The following is a 13,907-nucleotide window of genomic DNA, read 5'->3' on the forward strand; positions in this document are numbered from 1 at the left end:
TTGCTTAGCACGGAACGTTTTGCGACGGATATTTTCCGTCGCTAAATGAGACAGGAAAAATAAATAAAAAACTGAAATCGCCCCTGCTAGGTGCGATTTAAAAAAAAATAAAAAGAAAAAAGTGAAATCGCCACTCCAATGTGCCATTTAAAAAAAATAAAAAGTGAAATCGCCAATGAAAGTGGCGATTTACCCCAAATCCGTAAAAAAAAAATGCTACACCAAAACCGTAAATAATATCTAAAAGTGGTCTATATGTGTACAAAAGTCTATAATATGCAGCTACTCTTTCTGTTTAACATCTTAACTAGTATATGAGATTATGGTGCAGATGACATGTAAAAGAAAAAGTCCCATGCCCACTCTGATCCTGTATATCAAATTGGATCAGTTCTTAGCTCTGTATATAAATATACCATTTGTGCAAACAAGAGTTTACCTAACTGGTAGAATGTAATATAAAGTCAAAGATTGAGCGCATGTTTGATACACGGTAAATTTTCACATTGGAAAAAGAATTGATTATGGGAGAAGCTATTCCTAATAGCTTTTGTGGGAGCAGAGTTAATTTTGGAAGATCTGAACATGACTTCAAACATGCTTTGAGTTAATTTTTGAGTTTCTCACTGATAGTTTTCATTAGTAGATTCTGTGCAAGTACTGATAGCCATATATAACGTTGGAATGAGACCTTTCCCTAAACTTCGATTTAGGAAAAAAAGAAGAAAATAGACCATTCGTTGGTGATCCATTATGATGTAAAGATGTGTCTTGATATTACTCAGCAAATGACTTTCTCAAGTATTAGCCACAAATGTGTTACTAATATTATTAAGGACTTGAACTTGGTATAAAAAAATTAGCAATAAAAAATTATCAACAAGACAAACTTTCATAACCAAAGCTGCTTTATCGTTGTATCTATGTACTCCTTAATCTAATCAATGTTAGTATGTGATAGAACTCATGCTCTTGACTACAACTGTCAAAACATTCCAGCCAACCCCATTCAGTAATCAGTCCTAACCCACATATGAGTCAAGACCAACTTGTTGAATTAAGAAAGGAGGATTATTATTCGCTTCGATTTGGTGGAGTAGATATGTTCCTCAAATTTGAATCTGGTGATTGTGGTGGCTCATACTTGAGCAAAGCAGCATCATCTTCAGGGATATCCATCACCTCAGGTTTGCTTTCATATTTCCCATCACTCTGTATATCCCTTAGCCTTTCTAGCACTTCAGCCATACTAGGCCTCACATCTTTAGAACTCTGCAAACACTGAAATGCTAACTCCGCCACGGCATTGATCATTTTCCTTACCTTGAAATCCGATTCAAACCCAAGGTTCGAGTCCACGAGTTCATGTAATGTCCCATTCCTAATCTTCTTAATGGCCATGGTAGACAATTTGATTTCACGTCTTTCCCTAGAGATATCAACAGCAGGCATGGATGATATTAGCTCAATCAGCACAACTCCAAAGCTATAAACATCACTCTTGTCAGTAAGCTGGTAGCACTCATTGTATTCTGGATCCACATAACCTGGAGTCCCTTGTGGAGCTGTTGAAATGTGAGTGAGATGGTCCGGTAAAAGACGCGAAAGTCCAAAATCGGCTACTTTGACACTATAGTGATTGTCAAGGAGAATGTTCCTAGTTTTCACATCTCTGTGAATGATGTCAGTAGCGTGAAGATATACCAATGCACTTGCGGTCTCTATGGCGATGTTCATTCTGATATGCCAGGAAAGTTGGCCAGGTTTTGCTTGTGGACCATGAATGTGATCAGCAACAGTTCCATTAGGAACATACTCATAGACAAGCAGAAGTTCGCGACTGTGGCGAGAAGTACATCCATATAATGACACAAGATTTTGGTGGTGTAGTCCAGTTAAGTTCTCAACTTCATTCATGAATTGCTCAACTCTCCTCCAACTGTTCTCAGCCATCCTTTTCACCGCAATCAAACGCTCATCTTGAAGTTTTCCTAAACAAGATATATCAGAATGCGGTCAGTGATCATTGAGAGCTACCAAAAATTCAAATACTAAGGGCTTGTTTGATCATTTTTTTGTAAAACAATTTTCAAGAAAAAAACCCCTTTTCATGTTAATAGTTTCTAAAAATTGATCTTAAAAGCAGTTCTTAGTTTCAGTTTTAAAACTGAAATCCATCTGAGATATCTACTATTTCTGTTTATAGTTTTCAATTCACAGATTTTTCAGCTTTGCAAACACATCTCCATCAAACTGTTTTTACTTTTTCATTTCTTCTTCTGAAAAAACATGTTTCAAATTGTTAATGAAAACGATTCTTAGATTCAGAAAACTGAGAAGGAAATCAAATAAGCCCTAATAGTTATAAAAAAGGATGCTGGCTTTTACCAAAATACACAGTCCCAAAGCCTCCATCTCCTAGTTTTCTGGCTGAGTCAAAGTTGTTTGTGGCCTCTTCGAGTTCATTATAGGTGAAGTAGTGTAGTCCAGGGTATTTATGTCCTCTCTCAATGTCTTCTAAAGAAGTACCAGAAGAGAAGCTCTTAGATAGTACAGATGATACTGCAAGAAGAATCTTCTTCTTCTTCTTCTTTTGCCTATAGTAGATGTATATGGCAAGGCCTACAGCAACTCCACTGACCACAGCAGCAGTGACACCTAAGAAGAATCATTAAAATTTTCAACTGGTATGAATATATTAATGAAATATAAATATATCACAATGAAAGGAAACTATCAAGGAAAATTGTGAATGTGTGGTGTATTACCTACACCAACCTTCCTTTTCCAATTCCATTGACTGCCTGAAACAGTTAATATAGAAGGTTAAGATGAGTGAAAAGTGAAAACATTTATAGGACAATCTTGCTGAATGTTCATACCAATTCAACGGTGAGATTTTAGTGTGTGAAACTGTGATTATTTATTAATGAAGTGTTACTGAACTTTATAACAATAGAAATGATGTTGATTTATGAACAAATCAAAATTGTCAAAGTCAAAAATCACCAAAATGTTCATAAGGTTTCACACAATACAATCCAGATTTAGATGAGGAGGATAAAAGAAACAAAAAATTCTGATTAGAGCTCTGACAAGTTCAGAGGAAGATGTGGGGTAATTAAGTGGATAAAAATCCGTTCACTTTGCACTCAATTGGTATACAAACAAACATAGACTTTGATGCAGCCAATTTGCATTAAACAAGCCCATATCTAAATCCTTATGTGTATGCACATGCATGAAGAGAAGAGAAGAGAAAGGAAAAGAAAACATACTGTGATGATGAGAACAATCTGAAGCTTCAGATCCATCCTTGCAATAGCATGAAAACTGAGACTTATCATTGGATCCGCAGGTTCCATTACTCAAAAGACATCTCAAGCATACTTGATAGCCTGAATCATAATTCACATCAAATCCAGCATCCAAAGCTTTGTTCAGCCCTTCAATTCCTCCAACGTTATCGTCCACTTCATGTGACAACTTCACTTCAATACTAACTCCTCTACAGTTCTGAACTTGTTCTGCAGTTGCATGATCCACATAGACAGCACTCTTGTTCATTCCTTCCTTGCAGGGGAACGAGTTTCTGCCGTTTCGAAGCGCAGTTTCAGGGCAGTCATAGAAGATGGTGATGCTCGTTACATTTGGCATGTAATGGAAGAATTCTGAGTTCAAAGAAGTGTTGCTCAAACCAGAAGAGCAATGATCATAGACAAGGCCTTTTCGAGCCATTCTCATAGTGTAACCGAGTTGATCGATTTGCAGAACTTTGAAACTTTGTGAACCTATTTGAATTGAGGTGTTTTGATTCCCTTCACACTTGATCTCAAATTGCTTGTTTCTACCACAGTAACTTGGTCTGGTATCTCCCCAAAAAGGGTAATAGATGTTGGTTAATTCTCCACATGTGTATGGCGTGGTACACACTTCATATTTGTTATGTTCTTGGCAAATTGATAATGTAGGCAAGGTGATCACGAATAAGAAGAAGAAGGAGAGGGTGAATATTGGTGTAAGGAATGAGGAAATCATGTGAAGATGATCATCCATGAGAAAAACCAAAAGAAGATGAGAAATCAAAGGTTCTGACCCCCACGAAAGGCGTAACGATCTAGGCAAGAGAGGCTTGGTGAAATACACATTTCTATAAGGGAAGGTTGATAAATCTGTGAATGATTGAAATGATGTATTATAGCAGACTTTTCTGTTTATCATTTAGCATTTGATTATTCAAAAGAGGCTGCTATTCATATAAGCATAGGAGGTTGATCATGTTATTGGTTTGCTGTGACATGTGTGTGTGCATATATATATTCACATATTTCAACTATTATGCAAATACTTCAAAGTTAGTCTTTGAATTAAAGGGGTTTCCAGTGATTTTACCTAAACTAGTGCATCACTAGTTGACTTCAAAATTCAGAATAAGGAAATTGTGACCTGGCTAATGAGTTGAGCCGTTGAGGTATTGTTATTTCTTTTCCTGGTAACGGTTATGAGGTGTTGCTTACTCAAGCTTTTAAGTATTATTTTGTGAAGTTTGATTCAATTTACGTAGTCCATTTAAAAATCATGATATACTTAATACTGTTTGACAGAGAAGAATGGTCAGAGCAATATTGCAATATATTTTAGATTGACAAAGTCAAATGTGTTAGGCATTTTAAATTCCTGAAGGAATGGTCGATTATTTGGGTTGAAAATGTTAACTTGAGACGTGTCAAATTCATCATGCCAGCGTACAAATCAAAGGGGTAATCTAAATTGTATGACAGTTTGGAAGCTTTCAGCAGTTCAGAATTATTTAATAAGTTCTCCTTGGTTTTTACACATCCTGGTTGGTTAGTTGATGGAGACAAAATGTATATTTTTAGGCCAAATTTAAGCAGCCATTAGAAAGGCTTCTTATAAAGTAACAATAATGGTGAACAAAGAGATAGCATTGAAGATTAACCTCTTGTTATGGGTGCTCATATCAAATGGTAAATAATTGACCATAAAATATGCTTTATTGCCAATTAGTTATTGGTGAATCGAACTCCCAACCTCATGCTTAAAGGAAATTTTCCAATCATCCTATGCTATGCTCGCATCATTCATTGTTGAGTGATTTTAGCTTCTATAGTTCTTTTTTTACAGTTATATGGAATTATACTCTTTTTGGAACCCACAACCAGGAAGTATGTACAAATGGGCTTACTGTGATTGGGTTCTTGACATAAGTAGGCTTTGTCCAATGAAAAGTTTGTTGACCAAAAAATTTTGAGAAGTTTTATGACTTTTATCAAATACTCCTATGTTTCAGCGTGTTCTGTAGGTTCACATTGGCTAGTGATCTACTGATATAGTTTTATTTTTTTGAACCGGCTAGAGATATGGTTAAGATGATCCTTATATATGGAAGATCATCTTTAGCTCAAAGCTAGCTTTTGGGTAGAGTTTGACCTAACTAAAGTTCTAAGATGACATCAAGGTAACCTTGAGAGTGAGAAAGTGTGTTTAAGTCTCATCTCCAGAAGAGATACGAGCAAGATAACATTTATATCTGAGAAGACAATTATCACCATTTTGAAGGTAAAATTAGGCTTAACCCAAACTCTATGTTGATATTTTATTTTCAATTTTATAATATAAATTTGGTATATTTAATTTAAAATAGTTTATATAAATACATAAAATTTCTTATATCCATTTAATCAAATTCTATAATCATATAATATTTGGATAATTTTTTAAAATTCAGTCACATTCTTAGTAAATGTATTTTATTATTAGCAATTTATTCATTATTTGAGTGGAGAGTTTGATTTAAGTTCTCTTTCATAAATAAATAATATGTTAATTAATCAAAACTGCTAGAATATTAATATGTGAGAGCGATTCATTGGATGTTATTCGTTTGCTTGAGATATCGGTTATTTCTTCTCTTTTTTATTAATGTCTCATGGATGATGTAATACGTACATTTCATATTGAGATGTAAACATTGACCGGCCACAAAAAAATGGACCGGACCCACCAAAACTTGAAGTGGAATAATTTTAAAAATGCCTTGAGAATATGCTGGATGAAGCCATATATAACTGGTAAATGTTGAACCATGAATAGACACACTGTATAATTAAAGTCCATCAATCCAAAGCCTCAAGGGACCATCTTATTGATAAGGACAATCTGTGTGGGTCACTTGAATTGATATCCCATTTCTTGTCCTAGTTTTCACGGTTTTCACATGGTAACTTATCACATCATAAACTATTTTCTTCGATTTTTATGAAGAACATCAGAAATGATAGTATGATTGTGGACTTCAACTTAACAAGGTATTCAAAGAAATGAGATTTCTCGTTTCATATATTTTTGTTTTGATGTGTTATGTTGGTTCACCACAACCCTCCTAGAACATTAAAAAAGAATATAAAAATTTACTTTTAATTTTCCATTCATCTCGCTTGATGAGTTAAGTGGAATGAGTTGAATCCATAAATTATATACCAATGATCATACTTAATAACGGTTAAAATTAATAGTAAAAAATCTTAAAATTTATTTGGAGAAACGATAAAGTGGGCCAATCTACTTTCAACCTACTTTTAATGGGTAAGGCGAGTTGGTCCGCTAGTAAATATAAGTTGACAAAACTAACTCACTCCGTTTTATAGTGGATTTACCTACCATAAAAACATTAATATGTTGGCCATTCAAAACAATTTAAAGTAAATTTAAAAAAAAATCAAGATGGTCTGCGAATTGGCCCATCTCGCCCGTCATTAATTCAGAGCATGTTTGAAAAACTCATCCAAGATCCACATTTGACCCGATTCACGTTTTCAGAAGCAAGAAATAGTTTTTTTGAATTTCTGAATCTATATTTGACATCTCCAGATTTAAAACCAAACACACACCCAACGAGTTTGTAAGTTAACAAATTAGTGAGTTGAATCATCCAACCTACCTACCCGCATGACTGAGTTAAGTGAATTGAAAAGTTGGATCAAACTCATCTTAACGTCCCTTCTTATTAGCACTATAGCATAATAGCCCCCAACCTCCACTCCACTTCAGGATTATCTTCATAATCTATGACTCATCCTTTAGCAATGAGGTGGCACTCTCATTTGGTTGGCTCATCTTCAAATTCAGTAAAAGACAGACACTACTCAATTAAAGGACTGGTTAGCGGCAATGCGAGGCCGTTTGAAGTGGTCCAAAGCTCACATCACATGAGATGTCACCAAATTTTCATGTTTTATCATTATTCACATTCAATTTAAGTGATAATGATAAAGAGTCTTTACATGTTCAAATTCTCACTCCATAAATAGAAGACCAACCGAAAGTTTGAGCAAATTTCATTTTCATTACATATGGTATCATAATCATATTACCAATCCTTATGTTAAAAAAGAATTCATCTGTATTGACACTACATTAATTTTATTATATAGAAATGACTCTAACAACCAAGATAGTTGGACTTCTTATTTAATCCATTATTTAATATTGTATATGAAATAAATTTACTAGAGAAGACCTACCTATTTAATATGAACTCTAAAACTTGAAGGAACAAATTTCATGAATGTCGATAATAAGAATATTTGAGAAAAAAGAATGAATATACGATGAGATAGTCACTAATAAAAAATACCAATAAATAAATGAAGTTCATTTTAAAGGAAGTTCTTAATGCAAAGATAATATTTTTTAATGCAAGGATTAGTAACATGAAAAGGAGACAAAGAATAAAAAAGTGAGTCCCTGAACTTCATATAATTTGTGAAATGACCCAAGAAAATGGAGAATAACAGAATCTCCACCAAGCTTGGTATGCACTCGTTCTTTCCCCTCTCTCTCTTTCACAGTTTGGTTTTTGTCGCAGTGTGAGAGAAAGCGTTGAAGCTTTTCTTCTTCCTCTACCCTTCTTCTCTTCTTCAATTTCACTGTTCCTTTCTTCGCTTTTCCTTCAATCATTCCAATCATCCCTTTACTCGCAACCTTTTCTGACCAAAAAAATTTCTGGGTTTCATCTATTTTTCGTTGGAAACAATCGGAAACTGGTAAAAAAACGATTTTGTTATCTGGGTATTGTTCATCATCGTCTAGTACTTTCCTCTGTGGCCAAACGGAGGAGAAAATAGTTGGAAAATGCTGGGGACTGCACTGCAGTTTGGTGGTGTTCGTGGTGGTGATGATCGGTTCTATATTCCGGTGAAGGCAAGGAAGAATCAGAATCAGCGTAAACAAGCTCAGAAAGCTGAAAGTGGTGGTGATTCAACACCCAAGAGTAAACTTGTTGCTGCTGAAAATGAGAGTCCTGAAACTCTTTGTCCATCTGTGGAGTCTATTAGTAATATTGATAGGTTCTTGGAGTCAACAACGCCTTTTGTTCCGGCTCAGTATTTCTCCAAGGTTGATCTCAACTCAATTCATGGTTTTTACTTTTTGATGGGTTGCTTTTGAACTGCTGAAATAATCATTGAAATGTGGTGTTGAATATTTAGCTGTCAACTAGTTCAGGACATGAATTTGTCATGGTTTTCACCCTTTTTCGTGCATTTAGTTGTATAATTGGTTGGTTACAATTACAAAGTTTGATTCTTAGAATTCTTGTTAGCATTGAATGTTTTTTTGACTCCTTTTTGTTCTGTTGTGGGTGTAGACAACTATGAGAGGTTGGAAGACTTGTGATGTAGAGTATCAGTCTTACTTCTCCTTGAATGATCTGTGGGAATCGTTTAAGGAGTGGAGTGCATATGGAGCAGGAGTGCCTTTGCTGCTTGATCAAGGAGAATCTGTTGTTCAATATTATGTTCCGTATTTGTCAGCTATTCAGCTATATGGTCAGTCTGCAGAGAAACCAAGTGCCAAGCCAAGGTATTAGCATTTCACATATAAACCCTTTTTTTTTATATGTGCATAAGAATTGGTAACTTAAGAAACTAACCACTGGAAATATGAGAGTTGTTGACAGTTGCAGCTCTTCTGCTCCGGTGCTCTCTGATTTGTTTTTTGTATATGTACATATTGGTTAAATGGATCTTATGAGGTTTGTGCATGCTGGTTGAAAGGTGAAATGAAACAAAAAAGAGAAGTAAATGAAAGAGAAATATATGTGGTTTTAGTCTTTGTAAGTTTATACTTGTGATAGATGTCGAAATGGCAGTTTGAATTGGTGAAAACCAGGAAGATGATATTGTTAGCTGTTTATAATAGAAAATGGTATGTGTTTTGACTTTGTTTACCCTCAAGAGGAATGTCATGATCACTATCCCCTATTTTGGATGCAGTAACTTGGGCTTTTGTAAAATAATTATGTAAATAATTTGAATTCTATAGGTTATAACTATTTGATTTTGTTTTTTTGTTTGTAATCTTTCTTCGGATGATTTGTGGACTAAACTTAATCACCATTTTTTAGCCTCCCACTCTTCCCTTCTAGTAAAATAGAATGAATAGCATTTTTATTGACGTTTAATACATGGATCATGGTTTATCAAAATTGATATTGAAGGCATAAGTTATATAATTTTATGAGTTTACTCTGAAAAGTGTTCAATTCTATTTAAATCACTATTGAGGGAATTGTTTGGATATGTGCTTTAAAGCACTGAATTTTGAACTCACTTCCACAAAGAGATGTCATGCTTTTACTTTCAGACTATTTTGTTGAAATTTGGACAGAATTGTGAAAGGTACTGTTGTGTGGGTGTGTGCACTGTATTTAAGCCTTGTCCTAAGCTCTTAAGGTCGTTATGTAGCTGCATCTTCGTCAACCATATCCTGTGTCTTTGTTGCTTATATTTTATGTTCATGCTGTGTTTGATTCACTTCTTTTGAGCAACTCTGTCCAGCTGTTTAGATATGATTAGCTGTAAAAGATTGGCTGTCAGGTGGAAGAGTGAAGAAAATGTTTGTGGGGTGAGGTAATTGGAGACACGGCACTTGAGGGTATTGAGAGCCCTCTTCTTATGTTTGATGTGGTGGTTATCTGATCAATATTTAATATGATTCCCTGTATTGCTTCAGGGGATCTCCTTTATATTTGTTTGGTAGAAGTGAAACCAGGAGAAATAGAATAGAACTAGAAGAATGTTGGTGAGTGAGGTGTCTAGGCGTGTGTCGTGTCAAATATCTTATCAAATATGACTTTATCCTCTTTATTCCATCCACTTTTCACCCTAACCAATAACTTTTCACCCTCTTGATCATTATATGTTATAAATTGATATTTTTTATGGACTAGTGATTCATTTTAGATCCCAATATATTTCACATGAGATATTTTTACCTTGTTCTCTCTTCTGTCTCTCTATGTGGCTACTCATTCCTCGTGTAGTCAATGTCCTACTGAATTTGTCAATTTAATTTTGCTATTTCTGTAATATGTAAACTCATTTAGTGGGATAAGGATTTTGTTGTTGTTGTTGTAAACTCATTCTCATACCTCTATGCACTTATAACGTACAAGGGTAACTCAAGCGCTTGTTTGTCACGTGGTATCTTGTTAGCAACCAGATCTGATTTTCTTAATGTCATTAGGCACACCAGTGAAGATAGTGATGGTGATTACTGCAAAGATTCGTGTAGTGAAGGAAGCAGCGATTATGAATATGGTAAAAAGACTGAGCGTTTTATGGCACAAAGAACTAGTAAATATTTGACAGGTGGTGCCTCTTTTCAAATGCATACACTGTCTATACACGATAAAAACAATACAATGCAAGAGGGCTTTTCTAGTGATGACAGTGAAACTGGGAACCCTCAAGATCTGCTTTTTGAGTATTTGGAACAAGATCCTCCTTACAGCCGTGAACCCTTGACTGACAAGGCAATTACTCATTTGAAATAATGTGTGGCTTTTTCACCATTGCTCTGAACATTCCGTCTTATATTTTATATGATGTGGACAGATACTAGATCTTGCACGCCACTATCCCGCCCTCAAGTCACTGAGAAGTTGTGATTTATTGCCAAACAGTTGGATGTCTGTTGCATGGTAATCTAATGCTTATTTCCTCTTTTTTGTTTTGTTTGGATAGACATAACAATTACTTTAGTGCTGGTTTTTTTTGTCAGCTAACATATTTTGATGTCATTTTCTAGGTATCCTATATATAGAATACCCACAGGGGCAACATTAAAAGATTTAGATGCCTGCTTTCTAACATACCATACACTCCATTCACCATTGACGGGTAATTTGGAGCTTCAACTCTGTGTTGATCTGCAGTGGCATTTTAGCTTTGTTAAGCTGCACTTAGTTTTTTCCTCAATGTTGTTAGTGCATGTGCATTTGAAGATTTTTTAGAATAATTTACCCTGTCAATAATGCAAAGTTTTATCGATTTAGTCCCCTTAATCATGCAAAATTTATCCTCAAATTAGGACTCCATACTTTATCTGTCTTACAAAGAAGGATCATTTTGATGATGCTTTGCATAGTTAAAAGATTAAATTGATGACAGGCTTTTTCAATGACTAAAGTGTTTAATGCCTGTACTTTGGAGGACGTAAATAGGGGTTTCCTTTATCCTGTATAATATCAGTCAGAAAGAGAATATTCACAAAGCATATTAATCCCTTTTTGTCAATTAAGATGAAAGACAGTCATCTGCTCCAATGGCATGTGTATTCATTAGATTTCTTTTTATCTTTCATTTGACTTTTTTAATTCTGAATAATAAGCACATCATATTTTGCTTTATGTGTTTTTGTATATATATGTTTTTCCATTGAAATAAGTGCTGAGTTTCATTTAAAACAGAGCACTTGATAAATTACTTTGGCAAAGAAAATATGGGTTGAGGAAACATAGAAAGAGAGGTTGTGTTTTAAACATAATTCTAGCTGATCAAAGAATGAGGTCGATATTCTTTTTCCTCTTTGGCCAAATCATCTTGAGACCAGTTTTAGAATTTCTAGGTTATTCTGAGGTTTTGATGCTATGCAGATTGGACTTTCTTCTTAGCATTCAAGTATTGCACTCAATTGTTGTCTGGCCTTAGTATTGACTGTTGACCACTTAAACTACTCTGATATGTTCCTTATTTTGCTACTTATAGCTAGCTTATACCTTTGTGATAACTTATGCATCAATCCCTTTTTTTAAATATTATCTTTTGGGATACTTTGCAACTACATTGCTCACACCTGCACATGTGGGAGCATCTAGTACAGTTCTGCAGAGTTTCTGTGGGAACTGGCTGCATCATGTTGTCAACTGTGCAGTTAATAACAGACTGAGTGCAAGTCTGCAACTGATTTGTAACTACATGTTTTTTTAATCTTTTAATGAAGGACGATTTCAAAGGCACGAGACTAGGGTTCTAAATCACATTGCTCTGTCTACAAATATGGAAAAATACGAACTGACTCTTAAACACATTGCTCTGTCTAACTGGTTGTTAGGGTTCTAAATACTATTGGGCCTGGGGCGAATGAGCCTATTTGATTTTGAGCTTGGGTTGATTTTATCTGTTTGCTTTTGTTATTTGCTTTTGAATTGAGTTCTTTTGTTTTTTGAGTTGGGCCTATGTTGGACCAGAGTCATTTGCTTAGTAGGGTTAGTTTATTATAAATAGGAGTATTCTCTTTAGGTTAGGTCGGATTTGAGTATTGAGTTGGTAAAAGGGTTTTACCCTTCGAAGGGAGTCTTCTTAGTCCCTTGTAAGAAGTTTTACCTTCTTGTTAATTTTCCAGCATCTAATTCCAGTTTTAAATAATAATAAATCCCAAAAATTACTCATATTTCTCTTCCTTTACTTTGTGACTGCTGTTAGGTTAATTAAAAACCTAACACTGGTTGATGTTATCTCAGCTGTTATGCAAAAATAATGATTCCATTCAAAATAATGAAATGTAATTTCTGTTTAATGAAGTTTCGACTAATTTATTTTCAAAATTAATTTTATAAATTTGCAGGAAGTGGTGGTGCTCATGCTCCAGTACTGGTTTATCCCAGTGAGATGGATGGTGTCCCAAAGATATCCATACCTACTTTTGCAATGGCTTCCTATAAGTTAAAGGGATCTATTTGGATGAAGAAAGGAGCTTGTGAGATTCAAGTGATGAATTCCCTCTTGCAGGCTGCAGATAACTGGTTAAGGCTAGTTCAGGTGAATCACCCTGATTATCAGTTCTTTACATCACATGGCACATACCACAGATGAAGTGAATGAAATGACACGTCTTTCCCTTCTCTCGGCCAAAACTAAGCCTTAATTTCTGTGTTAATTGCTTGGTGCAAACTTGATAAAACAAAGTTTGGAGATTGTGATGGCATAGGGGATGCCTCATGCCTGATTGTGGGGTTCTTGTTATATGTTTAAGCAGCACAAAAGATGAAGCTGAAATCAACTTCCCTAAAGTGAAAATGAAAAAGGGAAAAAAGAGTAGCTTTATTTGGGTGGAAAAGTATCAGGTAAGTGGAATGCCTTATTGTGAAAAGGCAGTAAAACTAAATATAAAACAAAAGAGGGTATGCAAAGAGGTTTACAGGGAGGATGTGTGGGATTAAGGCCTGAGTGTACAAGCCTTTTTTAATTCAATAATGGTTGAGATCCCTTTAACTTTTAGACATGAATATTTACAGATGTTGTGATTTAGAAGAAACTGGGTGAAATCCAAGGCCCAATTATGGCACTATTATATGATGGATATCTAATTGCTGTGGTTTGGGATCCCTTGTGGGGGAACCATATCTTGTTGTTCTTGTACTCATACGATGTTAATAGTTAGTTTGTAGAAGGATTATGAATACTTGGTAGAGAACGTTTGAATCAAATCTTAGTTTTCATATAGAGATGAAACTTTAAAAAAGATCTAATATTTGTTTTGAGAACAGGAATGAAACTTGGTGTATATTCGGATTTTCGTTGAACTCAATGTTGATCAAAATT

General features: G+C 34.9%; 2 protein-coding genes across 2 annotated transcripts; one reads left to right on the plus strand and one right to left on the minus strand.

Annotated features, from left to right (window-relative positions):
- Nucleotides 1-804: 804 nt before the first annotated feature.
- LOC130713952 (LEAF RUST 10 DISEASE-RESISTANCE LOCUS RECEPTOR-LIKE PROTEIN KINASE-like 1.2) lies at nucleotides 805-4,292 on the minus strand. Its single transcript, XM_057563779.1, has 4 exons — nucleotides 3,279-4,292; nucleotides 2,769-2,804; nucleotides 2,389-2,658; nucleotides 805-1,991 (listed from the first exon to the last, which is right to left on the minus strand). Exons 1-4 carry the CDS (start codon nucleotides 4,219-4,221, stop codon nucleotides 1,075-1,077), a joined length of 2,166 nt encoding a protein of 721 aa, XP_057419762.1. The 5' UTR covers nucleotides 4,222-4,292; the 3' UTR covers nucleotides 805-1,074.
- Nucleotides 4,293-7,806: 3,514 nt separating this feature from the next.
- Nucleotides 7,807-13,591, plus strand: LOC130713953 (uncharacterized). The gene is made up of 6 exons (XM_057563780.1): nucleotides 7,807-8,418; nucleotides 8,669-8,883; nucleotides 10,549-10,837; nucleotides 10,920-11,005; nucleotides 11,113-11,204; nucleotides 12,931-13,591. The coding sequence occupies exons 1-6, from the start codon at nucleotides 8,155-8,157 to the stop codon at nucleotides 13,176-13,178; spliced, it is 1,194 nt and encodes a 397-aa protein (XP_057419763.1). The 5' UTR covers nucleotides 7,807-8,154; the 3' UTR covers nucleotides 13,179-13,591.
- Nucleotides 13,592-13,907: the final 316 nt, after the last annotated feature.

Source organism: Lotus japonicus, chromosome 4 (assembly GCF_012489685.1).
Source record: "Lotus japonicus ecotype B-129 chromosome 4, LjGifu_v1.2".
Classification (NCBI taxonomy): domain Eukaryota; kingdom Viridiplantae; phylum Streptophyta; class Magnoliopsida; order Fabales; family Fabaceae; genus Lotus; species Lotus japonicus.

Bases quoted from the DNA above. Each gene is read 5' to 3' on its own strand.
- LOC130713952 (XM_057563779.1), bottom strand. From the start codon at position 4,221: ATGATAAACAGAAAAGTCTGCTATAATACATCATTTCAATCATTCACA. The intron at 2,659-2,768 runs GTAATACACCAC...GATTCTTCTTAG, and splicing joins GAAAAGGAAGGTTGGTGTAG to GTGTCACTGCTGCTGTGGTC. The intron at 1,992-2,388 runs GTAAAAGCCAGC...TATCTTGTTTAG, and splicing joins CTTTGGGACTGTGTATTTTG to GAAAACTTCAAGATGAGCGT.
- LOC130713953 (XM_057563780.1), top strand. From the start codon at position 8,155: ATGCTGGGGACTGCACTGCAGTTTGGTGGTGTTCGTGGTGGTGATGAT. The intron at 8,884-10,548 runs GTATTAGCATTT...TAATGTCATTAG, and splicing joins AAACCAAGTGCCAAGCCAAG to GCACACCAGTGAAGATAGTG. The intron at 10,838-10,919 runs GCAATTACTCAT...TGATGTGGACAG, and splicing joins GTGAACCCTTGACTGACAAG to ATACTAGATCTTGCACGCCA.